General features: G+C 39.2%; 1 protein-coding gene across 1 annotated transcript in view; it reads left to right on the top strand.

Annotated features, from left to right (window-relative positions):
- Positions 1–16,458, top strand: part of LOC124157747 (putative protein TPRXL) — a 539,286-nt gene extending 522,828 nt beyond the window's left edge. Inside the window, exon 4 of the mRNA XM_046532745.1 lies at positions 8,857–16,458. Within this exon, the coding sequence (XP_046388701.1) occupies positions 8,857–8,934 (78 nt within the window). The 3' untranslated portion in view covers positions 8,935–16,458. The remainder of the gene's footprint in view (positions 1–8,856) is intronic.
- Positions 16,459–25,241: the final 8,783 nt, after the last annotated feature.

The following is a 25,241-nucleotide window of genomic DNA, read 5'->3' on the forward strand; positions in this document are numbered from 1 at the left end:
ATGGGAATTTCAGTGCGTTACATTTGCATGGCATGGTTAAAAAAATCATCATCACTTGCACTTGTACGCAGCGGTGTTAGCTTCAAGCATTCATCCCTCTACTCAGTGGCGTAACTAGGAATATGCTTTGGGGGGGGGGGGTGTGAGGGGTTAGTGGGGGCTACCATCCCACCCCATAAAACGGGGAGTTAAGGAAAAATTTTGAAAAATAACATGCCTGAAAGTGCATTTTATATCATTTCGGCACTTAAATTTAACTTTAAGCAGATGCAGTTGTTTTATATCAAATCCAGATGAGATTTTTAAATAATTTTTTTTATTTCTCTGAGGATTTGGTGGGGATACATCCCCTCACCCCCCCCCCCCATAGTTACGCCACTGCCTGTATTCAACTCATAGGACTGCTTCACACTACAGGTAACCGGCACAATGACGATAATGAAAATGTATTTATGCAAGGTTAGTTTCAAACAAAGGTAATGCTAAGAAAAAATTGAGAAAACACGACAGTGAGCAGGCGCGGGTACCTAGTGGGTAGGACGATGGGCTACTTATTGTGTGAGTTTGTTAGATCTGGCATTAAGAGGTGATATAGGGAAAGGAACAGACTCCTTTACCTTGAATGTAAGTCGACCACATCGAAAGGTATTTGACGTTGCCACATCCGTTGTGGTATTCCAGGTTTCCCTCATCCAAATTAACCTTCGGGTTAAAACACAAGAGTGAGAACTAGTGGCGTAACTATGGGGGGGGGGATGAGGGTAAAACCCCCCCGAAAGCCTCGGAAAAATAAAAAATATTTTAAAAACTATTGTCTAGTTTTCAACTTTAATAACTGCATCTGCTCAAGTTAAAATTTTAGTGCCAAAATGATATAAAATTTATGTACAGGCATGTCATTTTTCAAAAATTCTCCTGAAAAAGTTGCCTGGTGGGAGGGGGTCGCCACCCCAGGGCATCCCAACACCCCCCAAAGGATATTTCTAGTTACGCCAGTGGTGAGAACAATCCACTCATTATCTCAGTCTGAAGCCTGGTTAACACGTCCCGTTGATCGTTGTGTGATAATATCTCAGAAACGATATCTCGCTACCATTATCTTCTCAGAAGTATTCTAAGAGAGTCGAAATGCTTCGTGATGGCATAGATAGAAAAGGAAATGGACTGAAGCTAGCGTAAGTTTTTCATCCCCCATGTTTGTGAGGAAGTAATGCTAACAGTTTGGAATACAATTACTTCCTCGTTTGAAAGAAATTGAAAAAAAAAGATTAGCTCTATAGGGGCATTCCTTGCCTGCCTAATTAAATTATTATAAAAAGTTCTCGCTTACGATCGCCGATTCTATCCGCTAATGCAGATAGACTACATCCACTATTAATTCGTTCTCTTTATGCACTCGCTGTCCTCACGTGTAGTAGCGGAGCGAAATATCGTTTGCTGTAGCCGTCAACTTTGACGTCTCGCAAACCTTGCTGCAGAGACCGATTTCTCTGAAATCGACTAGAAATACGACGTTTAATGTGCAGGCTTGAAGGAAAGGAATCGTGTCGATGAGTGTGGCTGCAATGATATGAGACATTTTTATCCTTACCGCACTCCTTACCTATGTATCCAATTTCACCTATTGGGTTGTAACATTGAGTAAGGTGGAACATGTCTAAAAAGGTGGTGGGCGAGTGCCTCATCTATCTCCCGGTCTAATACTTTCCGATTTTGTGTTTGATCTATGGAAATACGACGACGTAAATCCTAGCTGAACGGAACAAATGAAATGGACAGTGGCAATGAATCTAGAAATTCTACAGCGCTTGGGTAGAGAGTAGTACCTTCGCGGCTCTAAACCTCACACTACCTCATAATAAAATGCCAAAAAACTTGATAATTTCCCATAAATTTCATCCTGAATACCTAGTTTTCCACAGGTAGGCACAGGTCGTATCATATTATATGTCTGTAGAAATATAAAGTTTTTGCATTTCATTACGTCAAGTCGATTCCATGAAGTCAACGCCCGAAACAACGAATTATATCTTACGTTCCTTCCATCTTCATACACTTCCACCCCCTGCCAAGCCGCCGTATCCCTTAGGCCCCCCTCCGCTCAGCGCTTCCCTACCCTCCCCCAAGCCGAAGTCACATGTACAAGGCAAAGGCTGAGTCGGGGAGGCAGCAGTTGCGGGTAGGGGAAACGGGTAAGGGCGGAGGGGAGGGTAGGGCCGGGAGCCGAGCTCTGCCTCCTGCCCCTGCTCTGCTGCCGGGTTTTTGAATGGTCGTAGGGGAGTCTCCCCCCCCCCCTGCCTCCCGTCCCGACACCGTTGCAGGGGGAGCAGGGACGCCTAGAGAAGGCCATTCATTCATGGGGTGAGTTTTTCGAGGAAAGCCAAGGCAAAGTTTCGCTCCCCATTGGTACCTCCCCTTCGGGCCAAACTACTACGATGCATTTCGTGTACCCCGCCGCCTCCCTTCTCCTGTATCGCTATTTAAGGAGGTAGTGTGCCAATTGAAAGTGGCGGATTAGTGGGGAGGGACGAACGTCTCCCTTGCAATTCCTGGAAAGAATAGGAAACATGGTATTTTCATTAAGGTGGCTCTCCAACACAAGTTTTTATTTCATAAGCTCAACGAACGATATTTATATATGATTGGAGAATATCTAAAAGCAGCCAAATTTCATATCAAATATCTTAATATCTTATATTAGTCCGGCGTCGGTGGCGGCGGGGTGAAGTCCTCGCCTGCCAAACAGGAATTCGCGGGTTCGATTCCCGCCTGGGTAAGTTACCCTTTTCCAGAGCATGGCTGTTTGTGTACGTGAAATTATTAACATGTTAAAAAAAAAAATTATTGACATGTTAATAATCTCGATGTAAAATTCAGTGTAGAGCTGTTTTCGTTGGTATGGAAATAAATGAATAAATAAATAAAACTAACGCTGACATGAGAGGCGTTGCATGCCTCCGAGGCCTCCGCGAAAATTGTCAATTGCCCCACTCCCCCGAAAACAACGACCGAAATCTGCCCCCGGACTGCGCGATTCAAAATAAATATGTTTCGTACATATTTGTAAACAAAGTCTTTACCATTAAAGACGATATCCCTCCAGGTTAGGTTTTTTTCTTATTTCATACGAATTTGGGGAGCGGAAAATTGTATTTGTTTAGTCTAGCGTGCAAGGGGAGCTATCTATCGGAAACATTGTGGGTAGCAGGGGTCTAAAGTAGAGGAATGTGCTGTTTCCTTCAATATCGCACAACATAGGTGAGGTTTTGTACGGGTCATGTTCCTAACTCCTTTTAAGTCAAATTTAGTTTACTGTTGGTTTGTGTTCCTTCACACTCTGTTCCAGTATCACTGTGAAAGGTGAAGGAGGGGCCATAAATTTTCGAATAATTAGTAACTGTCGAGTTCATTAACGCCTTAATATTTAATTATCATTTTCCAATGAAGTATGATTCTCTGTCCGAAGTTTTTTTTAGAACCTTATTGGTTTTGTTGTGACCTCCATCGTGTGATTTGTGTCAGTTTTACAGGAAGAGGCGGAATTTGTATGGATTGGCGTCGAAAACCCTGTGTCGATATTCATTTTTTTATTTGTTAATGCCGTAAGATTTGTAGAGCGACCCGAATAACCCTGAGAACACAGGAAGTTGTTCGGGGTTATTCGGGACGCGGTCGGAGGATCATACGGTAGGTGTGCGGACGTTTCAACTCCATTAGTTTCGATCTCTTTCCTCGCAGTCTTTTTACGACGCACGCAAGCTGCTCTCAGCGTGGAATGTGAGAATATCCCTTGCGTGGATAGTTGGGAGAGGAAAGGTAAATGGAGGTTATTGACGAAGCCTACTTCGGAGAGTTGGTCTGAAAGTTGAGTTGGTGGTGCTGTGGAGATGTTTTTTTAGTAGATGACTTATGAAAAATATATTCGTCCCTAACTGTGTGAGATAGATACCGTACTCCATTTACTCCACGAAAGGGTTTCTCCAACTATCTACTACAAGTATTGTTCTGCATAATATTTAAATGGATTTCATTGCGTTTTGTACATAAAACTAGAGGAAACTGAAATTCGCTAATTTTGATACGCGTTTTTCGTCTTAATCATAAGATAGTTTTTCTTTGTTGATTGATTGAAAAATAGGTAATGTAGGTAGAAATTACTTTTGTTCAGGAAATGCATCATGCAACTTAGGAAGGAGGAAATGGAGCAAAGCTTGAGCTAGCCTTTAAATTTTCGTGATTTCTTGAAATGAATTACAAGTTATTTTATTTTTATTTTACCCCTGTCAAATAATTTTATATCGAGTTGCTTTCAATTCTATCGTGACGGCCTCATTTGAGTACAATATAAGTTGTATATGATTTCTAGTAGCTTACCACCTCGAACAGTATTACTCCATTATACTTTCAATTCGTTTTTGATTATGTTTATGGTGAAAATGACCTTTCTTTCGATTATTTCAATGATTTATTGCTTGAGGTTTGTTAAGATGAGTGCGGTTGTCTTGAAAGCTAGGCTTGTGTTTCTCGAGCTCCCTGGTGAATATTCCGTTGGAATGTTTGGAAACATTTAGTCGCCTGGTGCTAACCAGCACCTAAAATGTTTTAGCACCCATAACCCTGCTTACTTAGCGCGAGTGCTCTAAATAATGCGTTTAACCAACTCGTTTTTCACATCTGAATGTCACATTATAATTTATGACCCGATAGCGATCGACTCGCAAGTTGTTTTCCTGTATCTTTGTTGATGGGAATCGGTTCGTAGGAGTTACTGAACTCCGCCCGGTGAGCAAGACTCGTGAGATCAAGTCTTCTGTGAGAGGATGGTATGGAAGGCGCGTTTTACTTATCGTTATTCATAAAGTGAAGGCTTTGAGATTGCAGGAATGAGAATTTAGAATACATTTGCTGATGCGACGAGCTCGTGCGCTCTCACTGAAGGCATGACAGCTGTTCTATCCAATAACGAAAGAGTATTTCTAGGAATGACTCCCGTGTAGAGTAAGGAAGCTAATTAGAGGCTGCTCTTGTGAATTTATCATAATAGTTAAGTTTATATGCTGACATTTTTTGCTTGGAATTCGGATGGTCTTGCCGTTGGCGTTTGAAATCGACTTGGTTTTGAAGATTATTAATTCTTTTTAATGGATGTAAATGCTGTATCAAATCTTACAAATGATTGCAAAAACATTTCCTCTCAACCGGAAAAATTAAATTTTATGATCAGTGTCCGTTATTATTTGCTTTTACTTCGCTTGTGTATGTGTAATAATCGTCGGACAAATTATCCCTGCTAAAACCTTTGACAACTTTAGTTAATTTATTCATAGGAGAAAATGCTGTTATAATAATTACCTTTTGTTGGTAGATCTGCATTTTGTCCATCAATTTTTCATTGTTTTTGTTCATTGTTCCTTTTGATAGGTATTAAATCTGTTCACACCCGATCATTTGTAATGTTTAGTTGGATAATAAACTTGAGATAGCAATTTTTGTGATGTAACATCTAAACATGAAAGGGAAGAGACGTGGGCTTGCCCGTTAAGAAAGGTTCGTCGTCTGTCGCTGTAGTGCACGCGAAGGGTTTCGTGAACTATAAACTAAGGCCATAAACATATTTATGTACCCGTTGACTCCCCTGTTCCTCGCTTAAGGGGAGTTACTATGGGTGTGTTTAAGAGAGGCGAAAGGAGGCAGGGAGTGGGGGAGGAGGACGGCGCATGGGGGTCTTTGCGAAGGCGGAGTGTAGCATTAAGACACTCAGCTTTCCGTTCTTCCTTTCCTTTCCTGTCTGTCTCAGTCCTTACCCTTGAAGTGTCCTGGACGGTTTCGCCCGGAGGCATTTCTGGCGCGAAGCACATCAGCTCCGTTCGCTCGCGATATCCACTCAAAAGTTACCTTCAATGTGAACCTCTCCTATTTGGACTTTATAGAGCTCTTGCCTACCGATTTTATTTATCGTTATCATTTTGACGAAGGTTAGAAGATAAATTTATAAAAATATATAAATAATAGGACAGACTAATACCGATGCCCGGTTACTCGCGCGCAAATGTCATAAGGTGTAGCTCGCCTTCTCCAAATAACACACCATATCTGAGTCGTAATCAAACGTCACTCACACCATACACGTACAGGGATGCCGACTTACAAAAAAATGCTGGGGGGGGGGGGGGAAACCGGGGATCTTGCCCCGGGAAATTTTATAAGTAGGGAGTTTTAAGTTTTTTTAATCATTTCAGAAGAGTCATATAATCAACATTAGAACCCTGATAACTCGAATCTCGATATCATGACATTCCGGGGAAAATCGACAAGCCTGACACATTTTTTCCTCACATTATAACAAATTCTTAAGGGGGCTCGGGTCCAGAGCTCAGAGAAATTTTTAAGTTCAATCCATTTTACTTAAATGGATTGATATTAATTACAGAATAGTGTAAGTATTAATAAAATATCCCACAGAAATCTGCAAAACTCACCATTTTGAACCTTATATCTTAAAATTCCGCAATTTATTAATCTCGATCCTACCGCTTATCCTGGTGGGTATTCCATACCCCCACACACCCTAACCACTGTGCACGTAGCCAGAAATACTTGGGTGGCATGCGGATAGGACAGATATTATGATTTTCATAGCCTTTGACGTACGTGAATTTTGTGTAACCCCTTCCGTAGTTAATTAAATTTGAATGTAAAAATCTGTGATCTTTGATGACATTCGTGTTTCTGTTACAGTCAATGATTTTTCGATGCTTCCGAATCCAAATTTGGGCTCTGGTTTGGTGTCTACGAAATACTTATTTGAACGTGAGGTATATTTATAAGGAACAATGAGATATTTCAATTTCTTTTCTAGCGTTTCGATCCAATTCCCTTGGAGTCTAAATGATAATGATCTAAATTGGATTAAATATTTAGTATTGCACATCTGTAAGCTTTTTCGTTGGTTGAATCCACTCTTATGATCGCCTTCAAATATTTTCGAAGCATTCATAGCCATTTATTACGTGTAAAATAATGCTGTTATTAGTGAGGTGAATTTCGTGATAGAATGATGATTCGTGATAAATGCATAAAAAGCGAGCATCGTCATCACTTGCCGTTGCTTCTCAGCGAATTATCGATGCAGATTTTGACTACTAGCTCTTGCCCCCTATCGTTTCTAAAGCCATTATGTTTTATATTTGTCCCATTGAAAATTGTGAAGCACTTGTACCCATTTGAAACTGTTATATATGTATATTATTAAGTAGTAATAAAAGCGGATGTAACTGGGTGACAATCCTTTATCGTAGGAAATGACGGAATTATAACTATGGGTGCGATCATGTGGAAGCAGCTAAGTTTTAATTCCTTCAACTAGTCAAACTATTCTGCTCTATAGTATTTTGTAATTTGTTATAGAAAGTGATGATAAACCCCTTCGGGGTATTTATATTCCTTTCACTTGCTCTAGTATCCAAGTGTCCTACTCAAAGATGTCTGCCAGTAGGTGTCTCTCCCTCCTCGAGTGGCCGACGCCACTGAAGTGTCTGTGGAGCCCAAGTGGGCCTCCGCCAAGATGGCGGCGCCCAAGTGTCCCATTCCCACCCTCGAGGTTCTCCTGAAAAGCGAACGCCTTCCTGTGCTGGTGCTCTTGGTGGTTCGCACCCACTCTGCCCCTCATTCAACTTCACCGACTCTTCCCCGTCCTTCCACCCCCCTTCCCTCATCCGTTCTAACCCAACCACCACGGCTTTTTTATCACCCTTAATTTTAAGAGTATATATATATATACTTTTGCACGTTTCTGGTGACCTTCAGCGATGAACTCAGCTGAGTTCGGTGATGTACAGTGGAGCATCACGGTGTTGGTTAAACCTAAAGTCTCACTCAGTCTTACTACGGGTAATTACTTTAAGGTACAAAGCGTTCCAACGCAATATTCATCGTCAGGCGTAAACTGACCTTCGATGACTTAGAATATGATCTTATTCGTGCTTAATGTTCCTTATATTTTAATCCGTGGAGGGATTTCAATTGATCCATTGATATGGGATTAAATCCCACATCCAGATGCAAATTTTCTGTTTTAATTTATCTTTATGTCTTCTTGTTGCCACGTTCTTCGAAGTCTCTGTGCTACGTGTCCAAAGAAACCTTTTTCACTAAAGTTTTGGCTGTTAATTCATGGTATACCTATGCTCCTAGCTTGTGGTAGTACTAATCACTTTTTAGAGTGTGACTAGAGTGTGACTGTCTGCAAACGATATGCCTTGACGAGTATGCGATTGATCACTCGATACTTAGTAGAAATCACGCCGTAAATTAGCAATATACCAAATATCCCAATTTTATATTATAAAAATATTAAAATTATATCATTTATAAAAATATGTATTGCATAGAAAAATTAAGAAAATATATTTCAAATTAAAATTATATTTTACTTAAAAATTAATACAATTACAAAATGTATTATTTAAAAAAATGACCAATGACCTGAATGAAAAGACGTGATTATACTGTAATTCGTGATGGCTAAAACCATCTGCACAAATAAGTATGTACTAATCTGCCTCTGATCTTTGCCGGCCTCGATGGCGGCTGGGTAAAGTCCTCGCCTGCCAAATAGGAGGTCGCGGGTTCTAGTCCCGCCTGGGTATGTTACCCCTATCAAAGACAATGGTTGTTTGTGCACGTTAAAACTGTTAACATGTTAATAACCCCGCTGTAAAAGGCCGTTTACAGCTGTTTTCGGTCGTATGGAAATACATATTTTAAAGAGTGTAAAGTAGTTCGTACGCTTTGTCTTTTTCTTGCTGTTATTCCCGACCCTCCTAATCGCATTTCCCTTCTCCTTTCGCTTTGCAGTTGAAAGCGAGGGCTGTGACGGCTTGGCGGCACAGCGGAGACCACGGAGGCGGAGAACTATCCGTGTTCTGCTGGTGAACCATGCAACCGCCGGCGGAACCTTCAAATTTCTCTCTATCTAAACTGCTAAAGCTGCAACTATGAAAAAAACGACTACTTCAACCACCACTACTGTCAACCGAAGAACCCGACCACCAACGTCCACCCGGTGGTTTTGGATGAGGGAGCGGACCTTAGAATGGAGAGTGAGCGCGCGTGTGCGAAATCGGTGAACTCGTGTGTCTGGGCGACGGTGATGAAGACTAGGAAACGGGGAGGAATCTAGGATCCAAGAGGCGTCTGAAGAAGGCGGTGCATTCGACCTTGCTGTAACTAGGAAGAACTGAAAGAAAATGCGAGGATCGCGCCGCCTTGTACTTTTTTTTTTATAAACGTACGTGGAATCCAACTGACTTTAACCTCTCCTCCAAAACTCCCTGCGTTCCCAATTTAAGCACCCAATCTCCCTTCGATTTTTCCCCATCCAAAACTACGCCTACTGCTTCGTTTTTGTTTTAAATCCTTCCTCACCGTTACACTACCCAACCTCCTCCTCCGCAGCTTGTTCCTCGAGTATGAAATCGCCGTCCGACATCGTTGAATGAGTCGTAAGCGAGGATGAAAGCGATACCACTCCACTTTTTATTTCCCTTCCCTTCAAAGTCCCTCCCACTTCCATATCCCTGTCTGTTTAACTTCTTCCAGTCCCCCCTCCGTTCTACGTTAAAGTCTTTTTATTTCTTCTCCCACTAAGAAGAGCGAAATCAACACTATTTCCTCCCTCCACCTCCACGCCGCCTCCGTACACGTTTTGTGTGTGTTTTTTTTATGTTTTTACGCCTCATCCGAATGCATCAAATAGTCGTTTTGGATTTTTTCCACCCCCATTTCGATCTAAAAGGGAATGGGGCTATGAAAAAAATAGGAGGAGATGGAAGGAGTATCCTACGGGTTATGTGTACTAAATGACCCGTGAAGGACTTACAAACCCATTCCTTTTTTTCTCTCCTCTGAATGTGTTTTAATATTATTATTTTCTCCATTTGAGTGATAGAACCTCTGCACCTCCTTTGATTTCTTTTCTCCCCGAACACTTTGTTCCCCCCCCGTTCCTAATCCCACTTGAGAAAAGGGCGTTGGAAGAGGAGGACGAAGCCGATCGTGGTTTTCACGAACTTTAAATTGAAGAACTATGAGGGAGATGGGTTAGCTTGAATTCCCTCCTAACTTCTTTGGGAAGAAAAGCGTTGTCTTCTCTCCCGAATGCGGTGTCGTTCGCCTTCAGTAATCGATGAAGAATCTGGGGGGCGGGGGACTTATTGTGTCTTTGTGTGTGTTGGGGACATTTATTTAACTTTTTTTATGCCCTTAGAGGTCCTCAAAAACCTGATGTATTTTTTTTTCTATTGGAAAAGAACCGAACGGGAGATCGCGTGTGATCAAGGTGTGAATGCGTATGAGACGAGGTATATATATATATATACATAAATAAGACTTTTGCTTTGACAATTTGGGAAAAGAAAAAAAAAGATTCCTCTTGGGTTTCGCTTGGTGTGACGGTGTGTATGAACTGTACATATATCGGAGTATTTTCGGTATCGTCTCCCTAAAAACCCGTCGCTTGTGCCTCCACCCATTCCCTAGAGCATATTATCAGGGCTTGTCTCCCGTGGCTTCTTTTGTTTCGAGGAGAAAATATTGGAAGAGAAATAGAGAGAGTTAGTGAAGTGAGTGTGCTAGAATTTGGTTGTGATGTGCGAATAATCCTCCGTCGAGAAACAGGGACAAAATTGTGGCTTTTGAACTTTCTCCTAAAGATTTTTCAGAATCTCATCGCCGAAGAGAAAAAAACCTTCCTCAAATCTAGTCTCCTTTTTCTTCAAGGAAAAAATTTTAATGCACAACTTTTTTGGGCCCGGATTAGCTTTTTAAATATCTTTTCTTGGTGGGGTTTATGTTGGTGATAAAGACAGCGCTCTCTTGACGTTAAATGCACTCGAAAGATTATTGATTTATTTCGTGTACCTTTTTTTCCTAATCACGAAATATTTTAAGAGTTAACCTCGTCATTGAAGGATGAGTGATTATAAACGGGTCATACAACGGGTATACTATACAAATATGGGGAAAGAATATTTCTCTGCGTGATCTTGCCCAATTCCATCATTTTACTTAGTAGTGTACTCGTTAGGCTTTACACATGTTCGTTTTTATTTAGAAGTCGTGTATTAATTAGTATGCTTAATGGAAATGGGCTTTGGACTGACCGAAATTTCTAAAAATAACTTCACAATGTTCTTCTTTGGGAAAAGTGCTTTTGTAAATTTAATAATATCCACATGGCGTGAGCTAAAAGGACTTGGGGAATTCTGCCGACCAGTTGTGAAAACGAATTTGTTATCCTGGTATCTATGTTTGGAGGATTATTTAGTGTCTAATTATTTCAAGAAGTGAAATTTTTCGCTGTAGAAATTTTATCTACTTGGCCAATGGGCTCCTGGTTGAAATGGACCGGCTTGTTTGTCGAATATTATCTCAAAGTGTGAAGAAGGATATGTGCCTAGATGTGCAAGACCCAAAAAATTGACGCTAAAGGCGTTCGAGTCATAATTACTAACACAGTATTTGTGTCTTAAGGTTAAAAAGTAAAAATTCCTTCCCCTTTATTATTTTGGATAGAATATATATATATTTCGGGGATAAATTCGATGTAATTGTGTACATACATAAATTTACTATGTGGATGAATGGATTGGTGTTCATGCCTGTATTAGGTAAGGAGTGTAAATTGTGGGGAAAAAATATGGCGGGGAATCCAGTGTAGCTAAAAAGTAAAACTATGCAAATTCGTGTGTATATAAATTGGTATGTAAATTAAAGAAAAATGGAAGATGAAGCTTTCAAAAGTAAAGCTGCTTCCATCGCATCGTCGTCGGGATGCGTTTTAAAAAACAAAAGAGGAATGAGGGTAAAATAGTATTAAACAGTCGTAGCCGTGAAAATTTTTCAATCTCTCCAGCACTCACTGTCACTCTCTCTATTACTCTGTCCTTCAGCTATTTCGGAGATACGTCCACTTGAATTCGTAGTGCTCCTCGCCCCGTCAGCGACGAGAAAAGAAATGAATGCCGAAATATCGTATCGTTATGATGGCTATCACGACCTTATATGAGTGTGAGTAAAAAACGTACCACGGTTTCCTTTTCACTAAAATTGTTCTCTGTGTGTATATAATTTTTTTCATTTCCTTGCTATTGTTATTTTTTCTCCTAGCATTTTTATTTGCGAGCACCGCAAGTAGCTAATTATGGTCCCACCTGATTACCTCCTCCTCCTGCTATATTATCTGCGTGGAACTTAGGTTAAGAAAAGTTGGTGCTTCTCTGTCCTCCATCCCTCATTAAGAAATATTGGCGGAAAGGAGGGATGTAATCTGTAAGGAGCATGTGTGCACGCGCTGTGTCGTCTGGCCGTACGGGGTGTAAAAAAAGATGATATTAAAGAGACGTCTTGGAAAAAAATATTGGGAGTATGTGGTTAAAATTTTGTTTTTAGCGTTTCATTACGTATCATTGCCGTGAACGAAATTCTTTTCCATTATTCTCAAAAAGAATATTTTCTAATTGTATCGGTGTCACACTTAAAAGACGAAAATTCTTTTCACTAACTTTCTGTTTTATACACCCTAATTTTTACGTTTGTGTGTCATATGAGACGTTAGCATTTCTATTTTTTTCTGGCTGAAGGTTTTGAGTTTTTAAACTCGGATACTCCGCTTATCATCTTTTTAATGCCTTACGTGCTGTGAGGGCCTCAAACGCCACCCGACGCCCCGATCGATTGCCTTATGTTTGAACTCGTGTACCCAGTGACTTATACATTTCTTCCTTTCGGAAAGTTGATGAAGAATTCACCAATATTTCAGATTGGAGGCTGGAATGAATGTGGTTCCATGTAGGAGAGGAGGAATGGCTTGAAAAAAAAGATAAATGTTGTTTTTGTCATTTTTGTACCATTTGTGATGAGAACGTGCACATATTATGTGGAGATTTATGTATGTTTTTTCCTTTGATTTATGCGTTACAGTATCGAAGGAGTGAAGAGAACATTCTGGTATGAAAGAAAGACGCAAGCGAAGACTTTTGTGTTTACGTGTGTGTGATTGTGTATATCAAAGACTTGGTTCCGAAACTTTTACGCCCTCGATGGACATGAAAGATGTTTTGCCTCCTGTGTTTGAGTGCTCGGTGCCGAAGTTATGTTTTTAAGGTCACGTTTCGTTTATATTTTTCATCAGTTAACCGTTTTTTTTCGCCCAAGAAAGCTTTGGAAAACGGAAAATTTTTTTGGAAAAAAGGAAAGCAGTGGCGGTTGCAGTCGTGGTCGTCATGTGTCTCACTCTCTCTCTATATATATACATACATATATATACATATATGCAAATTAAAAAAAATGTTTTAATTTTTATTTTAGCGTTGCATCTACAAAAAAGGGGAAGAAATATTGTGTGTATAAAAAAATAACTTGTGTGTGTGAGTGTGTGAAGCTGAATAGGCGACATTGAGAAGGCTTGTTTTAAAAGTGTACATAAATGCTACACATATATATATACATATAGTTCCATCGTCACAATTTTGGAATTGTGATGGTTTCTTCAGAACTTTAATAACGCATTGGCGTGGCAGGAATCGATGAAAGAAACTACTGCTCTCAAAGCTTGATGTGCGAGAGGTTCGTAAATGTTCAATGCTGCTTTCCCTCCTGGCGTTGATACCACGGCGGGAACATCTCTGCCCTTATTGAGTCGCGAGGCTTTCAATTGCGGTCTATAAATCCTCCATTCTTGAATTAAGATTTAAAAAAAAAAAACAAGATTTTCTCAGCTTTGACGAGGATTTCGTGTGAATTCTTTATCTTCGTGTGATTCCAACCTTATTTTTTTTATGAAACGCAAAATCTAATTTTTTGAATCAAATGCAGATGTTGAGAAATTCCTCTCTCGTGTCGTTCATTTTGCAACCTCTCGCAAATCTTTCTTTACGTATGATAAACTTTTTATATATATGCGTGTGTGTGGCTCCGTATATGTGTATATGATAACGTACATCCCGCCTCCTAAAAAAAAGTTAATGACAGTTAGCTTTGTCCAAGTCGCGATCGCACGTCAAAAAACAGCGTGTAATTTTTTTCTGTGTTAGCAATTTTTTTGCACCCGACACCAATGTTATATTATTACGGACATACTACACACAATTTGCTTACTAGTCTGACCAAAACTGGTACCCAGCGATCATTATCATCAATCTAAGCTCCCTTATTTCGTACGTCGAGTATCATCCGTGGTATGTTAGGGGGCGGCAATTAATTACGTGAGGCGATTTTGCCGATCTTAGACCCCCCCCCCACCCTCTAATCTCACGTGAGATTGTTCAGAATGCGTCTTTTCAGTGTAAATATGTTAATATTTGCTTCTTTACGTTGGATATATGTATCAAAACAAACAATTTGTGTAATTATTTTTATTTAAGATTAGTCAATTCTATTCAGTTTCCCGCTAATTTACATTGTTTTTTTTTGTGGAAAAATAATTACGTGATACTTGCCAGAGACCCCTCCCCTCTCCCCCTCGTGAGATTGGGTGAGAATTGGCCTGACCCCTCACCCCACCGCTAAACGCCTCACGTAAGTAATGGATGTCCCCTTCACAGGATATATACCCCGTTTACCATTCACGCGAATCAGAATGAGGGTAGATGTTCCTTCCTAAATATACTTGTTTATTTTGTTCCTCAATTTTTGTTTTCTTCGTCGTTCGGTTTACCTTGGAAGATAAGGAGTATCGTTTTCTTCCATTTAGTCGAGAATGTCCTCTGAATTATCAGCCATTCATTATATTGCTGAATGTCTTGTCCGCGTAAACTTTCATATAGATTTATAGGTCTTAAAGTTTACTTTGAAGGATTAGATTTGGTTTAATTTTCGTGGCACTGGATTGCGTAGATTTCCTCCCCAACAAATTTGACCATTTCAAACGAATTAAATTCTTTGTCACAAAAAAGAAGATGAAATGTGATTTTTGTAACTTATATCATCAGGTGTTATAAGAATCTGTTCCTAAGTCTGAACTGTCCACTTCATAGGCGTTTGTTATCGTGGTGGCGAAATTGATTTTGAAACAGGCGTACCAACTAACATTGAATACATTCAGAGTAAGTGACAGTTAATGGTTATTATGAGCTTTCATCACCAAAGTCGTATTGGACGCGAATGGTTCCTCCATTTTATAGGATTCATTTCTCCGTTGAAGTGTCCATCTCCGGTTTCAATATTGAAGTGCTATGTAATTTATGGAAGTCCGTTCCCGCGGTTTGTGTAATCAAGGCCTTTATCCGTGAACGCTACGATTAACTAATTCTCATGAAAACTAATCTACCTTTATTCGAAGGATAAAAAAAATAAGAAAAAATAATTAAAAAAACAAGAAACTTGAAATAATTCTGATCCCATCCATCGGTTACGGCGACGTCCTCATTCGAAAATGACAAAAAGCTTTTTCTGCGAGAATTATTTTCCTTTCTAAAAGTTTTCAATTTTTTATTGTGAGAAGAAAGGGAAAGCACTATTTTCGCATTTCTTTTGTTTAGCAATGACTGAACACCTCGTTAAACAATCAAGAATAGACTATATAAATTATATATATATGATATATATTAATAAATATGAAAAATGACTTGTATATATGGCTATGGACATAAATATGCCCCAATTGAAGTGGAATTAATATTCCAATTTTTTTAATTGGAGAGTGGTAGGGGAAAGAGAAACCTCTATTGCGTGCGGTATGCCCTATCTGATCTTGTAGTGGAAGTTTTCAAAATAGTACGGAAATTTTCTGCTTAGTTGGCATGACCGGTTAAAACAATGGGAATTCATAATATGGGATGAGTAAGAAATGAAACAAGAGTTGTCAACACGTCTTGTCGTGCCGTTTTTTTTTTTAAACGAGAGATCTGACGTGCGTGCCTGTTCCCAGTGTATATACAAAATACATGAGATCATGATATCCCTTTGAAACTGTGTGCAAAGATTTATCCTGTGCGTGACTGGATGAATGAATGTTCGTGAATGATAATGATTTTATGGTGTGTGGATCTTGTCAGCCGGAGAAAATATCCCTCTCTCTTTGCCTTTAAGTACAAACAGGATTTGAAAGTAATTTGAACACATGGAGAAAGTCGGAAAAAGGCCATTTGATTGGTGCATTTTCGTCAATTTGAACATAGTCATAATTTTTTGCGGATCTGTATAATTGTTGAGAAACCAAGAAAAATTTTAACATTTGTTTTTTTTTATGATATCATGAAAAATGCAAACGAACGACTTCGGTCTACCTCAGGAGTTTTTAGGCGCTTACATTTCTCAATTTATTGTGTATATCCTGTGTTTTCAATTGGTGTATTAAGGACATAAAGATGTAAAGACTGTCGCAGTCGTGTGAGAATTTGTAAAGCCATCGCCTTTGAGCGAACACTAGTGAAGGCAATTAAAATGTATGAAAAATTATTCAACGCACTTTTCCTTTTTTACTCGGAAGAATAATTTAAATTCCCAATTCATAAAATTCTGACTGTGGATGGAAAAATCATGTGACCGGTGCTCTATCCCTAGACCTAAAAAGTGCGACGACTGCCTTCTGGCAAAACGAATGGCGGAATAAATCCTACCTGTCTCACACGAAATATTTTATAGGGGGCAAACGCAACCAATTCATTTTTTTTCTGTGTGATCTAAATATGCATTCATAAATGTTTATGCATCGGGAGCAGTGCGCGAATTAGTGAGGGAATACACGGTGAAAAATTCAGTACAATAAATTACTCAAAATATTGATATTGAAGCAACGAGTGGATCCTTGATTTAGCGATGTCTAATAAGATATTAGGTAAATATCACATAGGTTATCGTGTGATTTTTCTCTTTAATCGCTTGAGGAAACAATGGTGCATTAGAAATTGAGAATTGAAGCATAAGTATATAAATAAATGAACAATATTATATATTCGCTAAAAATATTCATATACCTTGAACAAAATTTGAATTCAAAATTTTTTCTTCTTGGGAGACTGAGGTTAATTGCAATTTCGAAGGGAGTACACGCTAAAACTAGGTGCAAAAAAATTTTTTAAAATCAATGTGACTATAAGTGATTAAGAGCAAGAGAGACTTTTATGTATGTATTATGAGGTGATTATGTATGTAACAATTCGCGGGTTAATCTACTTAAGTGGAGATATTTCTTGTCGCGTTCTTGGGCACCTGAGTGTACAAAAAAAGAACATGCTTTCCTTGTCCCTTATTTTGTCAAGTAGGAGACGACGCCTCTGCAGCCGTGTTCCGATGAAGACGAACGAAAATGAGAGACCTATTTATAGATTTATATATATTATAAATATATGAAATAAATATATATTATTCTTCCTTGGCGGTCGCGAATCTCGATTCTCTTTTTTTCCCAGGGACGGCAGAATGACGTTATTATGACGTTTCCCAATTGTGCGCATGCGTGCCTGCATTGATGCGCAGAAAGATGCGCGGTGGTGAATAGGTGCTCCGGGAAGTCTGCTGTTCCTGGGAGGGTGCGGAGAATAGTGGTTGCGACCCTTAAGGAGCGTGAAAAAATAATTGCTAAAAGGATTTGGGGAAAGCTGGCCAAGTCAAAGAGAAAGAAGTAATTATTATACATATATAAATATTTATATTGTTTTTGGGACGAATCGGGGAACCGTCGAAAATTTATTGCAAAAAAAATATTTTTTGGCGTCTCCCATCTTTTTCATATCTCAAAATGTTTGTCTGCCTCAATACTTTATGAAATGTGTTGTAGAAAATTGTCTTTTCAATGTGTATATGTGTCATAAATAGGGAGACGTGAGGGCGATTCCCCGTATGGTCGATCCCAAAAGAAGAAAAAGATATTGATAGTAATTGAAACAGAGCCAGCTTCCCAAGAAATTCACTCCCCTACGAGGGAGGTTCCTTAACTGATGATGAATGGTGGTGATGGATATGGTGGAGACGATTTTAAGTGCTGGAATGGTACTTGCTACTGTTCTTTTCCACAAAATGATTGTCTAGCTAGTAGGTTTTCATAATGCATCCATCTAGTAAAAGTCAAAGGAAATGAAAGTACTTGGATTTTTTTTCTTCAACATTTTTTGGGAATTTCTTCACTCGAAGGCAGATGTGCTTCACGCCAGAATTGTGGAAATTTCTCCAAATTTATAATATTTTACGTGAGGGGTCATTCAAGTAAACCAAAAATCAAATATATTGAAAGGTGAATTCCATCTAGATAAAAGAGTCTCATTCATCAATGCATTTAATTGTCTAATCCAATGTAGGAACTTAGATGTTTTTTTATGGCTATCGTGCCGAGTCTAATAAGAATCTTAAATATTTTTCAAAATTGTCCATTAGTCTCATGCTTTGCCATGCAAGTGAGCCATCATAATTAAACAGGGTAACAGTCCCCATTCATTTCTTGTGACATGAATATGGAAATTCAACCTAGTATTCGAAGTTCTGAGTTAGGAAATGTTATTTACCGTTGGCTTGGACCAAGGTATTTCAATTTAAAAAGCAGACCTAAATTCCAGGTTTTCCTTTGAGGGTTAAGATAGAACTTCGATTTAAAGTTGATACTGAGCCTCTTAGGAGTTCACATTAAGCATTGCTTAACCCCTCCTCTATTTCTTTATACTTTGGAGAAGTATATTTATGCTTCGGGGCGCGGTCGGTTGAGGTTTGTACCGATTCAGCGCAGAGAAAGGAAGCAAGGAATGGTCCTATAACCCTGAAAAACTTGGTCCGCTCTCCTGGGATTTCGAGATCTGTGAACGTGTATTGTTCGACTGCCAAGAAAGCTCGCGGGGAGGAAAGGTAATCCGGCCGCTTCTGTCCTTGACCTAGGCTCGCTGGCCAGTTCCGTCCACCTCCTTCGACATGCAGCCGTTCCGCGAGCACGGCGCTGGATTCCGAGAACACGGGTGAGGTGAGGGGGGGCTATGAGAAGTCCTCTTGTCTCACCCCAAGGTGAGTATGCCTCAAGAAGGATCCCAGAGGCGCTGGACAACGTGTGTATGCATAAAGAATGGCGCTGGAAAGGTTTTTTTTTTTGGAAGAAAGAAAAATTGGTAAGACTTCTAAGAAACAACACTTTCGAAAAGCCGTATTTTTTTCTTTAGGTTTTTAAAAAATACAAAAATTGGTGACGCAAGGTTGTGCAATTTAATGGAAAGCTCCAGCATTTCAGCGTCTTCTAATAGATTAGTTTCGGATCTTGTTCATATGTTTGTATGGAATGCAATTCTAAAACGAACGCATTGGCCATTATTAATGAATTATTTTTATTCTTCAATTTTTGTTGATGAATTCCAAATATCCATTTCAATATTCTGTTTGCTAGATAAATAGGTTGACTTCAGCAGTGATTTTAACACAGTAGTTGTTAAGACCTGAAAAAGTGCACAAAATTGACTATACGTTGTCTTCATACCGAAAGAGTATTCATTTATCGAAAAAAACACCAGAAGCATAATATCAGAGAATGGATTCTCAAGAATGCGAGGCTATAGGTTTTTCCTTTAATATCAAAGACTTTTTAACCACACAACGAAACAATGTTTTGTTACTTCGTGCATACGTTCTTTCTATATTGACACGTATAAAGATTAGTGGAGCGATTTCACGTCGTTACGAAATGTATTAGGAAGGTCAATATTATCAAAGAAAGGAAAAACTTAAATTGGATTAAAACTGGATAAATCTGGGCTTAGGCAATCATCTTGGATAAAACAGTTGATATATAACTCTGGGGCATATGGTGTAAAAGATCATTATCATGAGAACATGATAGGAAATGGTTTTATTTAGCGTTGACGATGGAAGCGGTTGAGTCGTGCAAATAGGGAATTGCGATTGGTATCGAACAAGACCAATGTGGCATTATAATAGTTTCGCAATTGTAAATGACGAATGACCCTGCCACCAGATCATAAAACGAACTTTTAGGTATTTCATTTAATGGCTGATGATCAATTTAAAAGAGTTGACTCGAGATGAACCGGAATTGATTTCCTCCGAAAAGATTCCGCAGAGCTAATAGCAAGTGATATATGCATACACTTGACTACTCACCATCCCTGGCAAATAATAAAGTATAAGTGGCTTTTGTCGGGAGGGGATGCCCGAATTTGGAACTTTGCCACGGCAATGACTTGGATGGAGGGTACGTACGTCTGCCAGCTCCCCGTTGCACGAATGGGACTTAAACTGCGGGAAATTGAACCGCATTTGCGAGAAGAGCAGAGGGAGTCCTTGGCGCCAGAAAACAATTATCTTTATCGTTCCGAGTGCTGTAGTCATGTAGGGCGAGATATTGGCAGCCAATCACTGCCTGTTTGCGAGATTGTTCGCTTTATACTTCATCCTGTTACTCCAAAGGTAAAAAAGTGACGTGAAGAATGAAGGTTGAATGGTATTAACGAGGTTTTGCTACAACTTCATGATTCAGAAAAAGTATTTAATTGAAAATTATGACAATTATATCGTTGAAAAGAAACTCCTAGTGCTTTTGGTTTTAAATTATCTTTGCATATTTAAAACCAAATTTGGTTGGAAAGCTCGAGCATTTGTGAATAAGGACAATTTTATTTACCTACTATTTTTCCAGGTGTTTGAGTGCATCGCAAGCGGCACCATTTAGGTATTCTAAATAGGCTATTGCCTTAGCTAGATCTCGCTATTTTCAACATAGTACTTTTAAGCTATAATGTAAGAATATTAAATCACAACCAAGAGCAGTTGAAGGTATTTCTCCTTCGATCGAGGCTGACAAATCGTAATTTCTAATATAGCAGAAATATGAATAAAAAATTAAAAAACAAGTGCGGTAAGCACCCTTTTTTTGCTCACATCCTGAATATGATATTTTCAAAATAAAGATTATATTTATAAATTTATTTCTAATCATCGTGTATTGCGTTTTTAATGTCCATAACATGGAATTAACCTCATTTCTTTCCACGAGGAAGTAGGGATTCTCGCATGACTTAAGGGGAACTGAATTTTTTTATCAACTGGAAATAATGCGTAATTAGGATGGCCATTTTGATCTTTTAACGAATTTGACATTTACTCAAATTCCACAGAGAAACGAAGCGAATGCCTCGTTTATACTCTTTTCAAAACAGGATTCTCCATTTGTACTTTATTCATTATTGAGTTTTAAAAAAACTTATGTTTTTGGAATTAGCATCAGCAAACTGCATTTTTGATTGGGTTCCCATGGCGATTCATTCAAAATGAGGTTTTTGCAAAATAAGGCATGCATATAATGCATCATGTCACAGAATCCATGATAAAAATTGAACGTAGGCATCTTATCAGTCTTACTACTAAATTTAAAACTGTCATGGTTGTTTGTAAACCATTCTCGCGTTGATGTAAATTACGTAATTTGAATGAAAATCAGGTACCTTTAGTCTACTCAAACCTTTTAAATAATTCAAATTCTAAGCTTTTGTTTCACATTGGCCAAAGCAGAGTTTCCACCCTTTCTTCCCTGACCTTCCGCAAATGCCCTGAGCTCTCTGCCGCATCCAAATAGAATACTGTAGCTGGGTTTTACTCGTTGGAAAGCTGTTGGCATGTTTTATTTGCCTCTATTATGCTCGACTCGAAAGTTTGGGTTGTGAATATGAAGCTAGTAAGACTCGATGGAGGACGTGGTTGATCTCATTTCGATCTATTAGTAGTGTTGGAAATTTAAATTCAAACCCTGAATGCAGTAGGAATTGATAGCAGTACGATGGTTACGGATAAATACATCGCAAGCGGTAGCTTTGAGGAAACTACGCAGACTATGACCGTAGGTTGAAACTGATATCTTTAAAACTACTACATATGAAGGAGCAATAGTAATCGATAATGTAAGCATGTTTTATCACAACCAAGAGCAGTCGAAAGTGTTCAATTCAATTTATTCAGCCACCATACGCATATGAATTATACATGGCTTTGTCAATAATATCAATGTTTTACACTTCATATAAATAAAAACCATTATGCACAATATCTAAACATAATGAAAAATACAAATACATACAATTTACATTTTTTTGGGATTAACACATTTCAATTGTACATTTAAATTAGTTTGAATTATAAAATCATCTACACTGCATGATAATTTACATAAAAGTAGTTTTTTCACGGCACACTTGAATTTAAGGGAACTTTTGATATTTTTAATATAAGTAGGCAATTTATTGTACATAGAGTATTCCCTGATGATCTACTCCTTTAATCGTTTTATTTACTCTGTGCTGACCTGTACGGAATGCATTTCGCATATTACTTTCTCGCCTGCGGCATTTCCTTAGTTTATCCACTTATGTCATCATGAAGAGTAATGCCACTTATAGGGACTCTTCTGTGTCAAAAATAGTTGGAGGGTATCGTTTCTCAACTACTAATCACAGGTTTTACGCCGTCGACCTCTACGCCTTCCACGTTTCTGCTTGTCGAGTTGAAAAGTCAGCGTCGAGTTGAAGAATCAGCGTCGTCTAAAGCGGACGCTGTTCTTCACGCCTCTCCAAGCACTCTAGCATGAAACCCACAAATACACATTCTCCATTCGGATCTCATTCGTGCTGTCGCGGTTCGACCAGTTCGAAAGCTCTATCCGCTCGCCCCGGTCAGCCGACCATGCAGGCAGCTGATTCCCATTTTACACGTACCATCAGTTTTCTGTAATTTCTTGCTCGGGCGTCCAGTCCCTATGCCAAGAAGGCATGTGAAATTCTGCGTAGTTTAAGGCGGGTGCCAGTCTGTACTGATTTCCAGTGGTAGACACTTCGAAGGTAGAGTCAGTGGCTAGTTACGTGCTCAGTCAGTTACGTGCTTTAGTGGACGCCTGATTTAGTGCCATTTCCATTTGGATTCATTCCTGTGAACCTGAGTCTGAGCTGATCTTGTAGCTGTGGGCGGATATGACTGAATACCATGTGAGTTATTTTATGATTATTCTATTTAGATAATTTCGCGTCCGAATGTGGTAAGCTCTGCTTCTTCGTCTTTAGAGGGCATTGCGCGTGAATGTCATCATTGCCAACATGCAACCTTCATTGCTGCTCCAGGGCCATAGTGCCGTAGCCTTTTCATTTGAAAAGTCGGGAAACAAAATTTTTCGTTAGGTTTCTACAATAGTATACTTTGGCCCTGGATGAGAGCCCAAATAATTGGAGGACTTTGGACAGCTAAAGTGCATTAAGTAACTCCCACATGCCTTCGTTACTGCCTCGGGAAACGTATGGATGCAATAAAGAGCACCGAGTTTTCTTTGCTTTGTTGTTCGTGGTAGTGGAAAGGCTTTCGATTTCCAGGCAATGTAAATATTTTCAGAGGGTATTTGATTGTATGTATGTGTACTTATTAGTCTCATTTTACTTTCACCTCTTCTCTTTAATTCGTTTTGCGAATATATGCCGTGGAACTAACTCGCAGTCCTAATAGGATTATTCGAAGTCAGATCCAGTTATCATGTTAATTTTCTGGTTGATATAATTTGACTGCGATAACAATTAGTCTAGTGAAAATTCGAGTGATGGGTAGGGATTTTCATATTAGCGTTTGAAAATTAGATTTCCTTATTTAAAGTCAAACTTTTTAAATGGATATTTTAAAATAACCGAATATCGAACTGTCCTTCTGCTATCGATAATTAGGTACCACCGAATCCATCAGCGTAGAAAATGTTCTGTGTTAGTGTGTATTCTGTTTTTTTTATTAATTAGTCGTAAGCAATAAGTTTCATGAGAAGTAGCTGCACTTTTGAAATCAAATCGGGATTGTAACGAGCTACGTCGTCGCGTGTATGTCGAATTACGATGACTTCGAACCTATTGTGGGAAACATACGATATACGTGGCCGAGCCATGTAGAAGCCAAGATTAGTTAGGCGTCCTGTTGGAAGATTTTTGAATGAAGAAGTGAAAGAGATGTAATCAATAGTAGCGGGTGTAACTTTGTGGAAATCCTTTATCGTAGGAATAGAAGAAACAAAAACTGGGCTATTTCCACATGGTAATTTATTGTGACCGACCATGGTTTCGTTACCGCGTAACATTATCAAGGTACGATAAAAGAGATGTGCCTACTCGTCCGACAATACCTTGAATATACAGCGAGCATATGGAATTCAGAGTTAATCGAAATGGGATCCAAAGTAAAGAGAGCAGAAAAGACTTAATCCGTGAACTGAATAAAATACGAAGGAAGGCTGCATGATTCGTCAAAAACTGCTGCGGGCGTACAGAAAGTGATTTATTTCGCGCTATAAGTACACAAATTTTATACAGATGTTAAACGAATTAGACTGGGAGCTGCCAGAGACTCTGGGTCTACGCGCTAGACTTAGATTGCTTGAGAAATTAAGAATAGATATTTTTCAAAGCGGAGAGAATCCCTTAGTAACCCCATATTATTACCAGGTACGACGAAAACGATAAATAAGGGAGATATTAAACGGACAGGAATGGGAATTCGTTTCCACCTCGAATAATGAGGGACTTCAATGAATGGTTGACGGAACATCTGTGTATGCATTTCCTGTATATTTTTTAGAGACTGGTGTCCTAACACCTCCTGCCACTCGCCTATTGTGGCAGCTTGCGGGGTAGAATGTAGATGTAACCGAATGTTATACCCGCCAGGCTAAAGTGGGGGTCCTCGAAGGGGTTCGAAGCCAATAGTTAATGTAACCATTGGATTATTAAAGGGAAAAAAGGCATATTATCGCACGTGTTTCATTCTTTGGTACTCATCCAATTCATTCAACTCGTTCTACATTTTGATCTCGTTCCTATTTTCCTGCATTGCCGCCAATTAGTAGAACTATTGACTCATACTTTTGTTGCAGTGAGCCACGGTCCTAGGGTCTAGTAATTGTCAAAACAGATGAAAATACTCATTCGTCTCCCGAGAATGAAGTTTTTTTTAGCAGCTTATTTGCCTCTTTGGAGATGGGAATTGAAGTTGTTTACCGGCGCAATCGGGTGTCGGCCTCGTAATTGCTGAGAAAATAACGTCTTTTCCCGCTCTGGATAATGGAAGGACTGCTAATCACGGTTTCAATTCCAAACCAGGCCGTATGTGGCTGGAGTATACTGGTGCGGCTGATTCACAATTCATTACTTTCCCATTAGGGCCCGCGAGCACTCGCGGCCGAGTGTTGTTATGACGACACGATGGAAACATTCATCTCTTCTCTCCGCTTAATCAGCTTA

Source organism: Ischnura elegans, chromosome 4 (genome assembly GCF_921293095.1).
Source record: "Ischnura elegans chromosome 4, ioIscEleg1.1, whole genome shotgun sequence".
Lineage (NCBI taxonomy): Eukaryota > Metazoa > Arthropoda > Insecta > Odonata > Coenagrionidae > Ischnura > Ischnura elegans.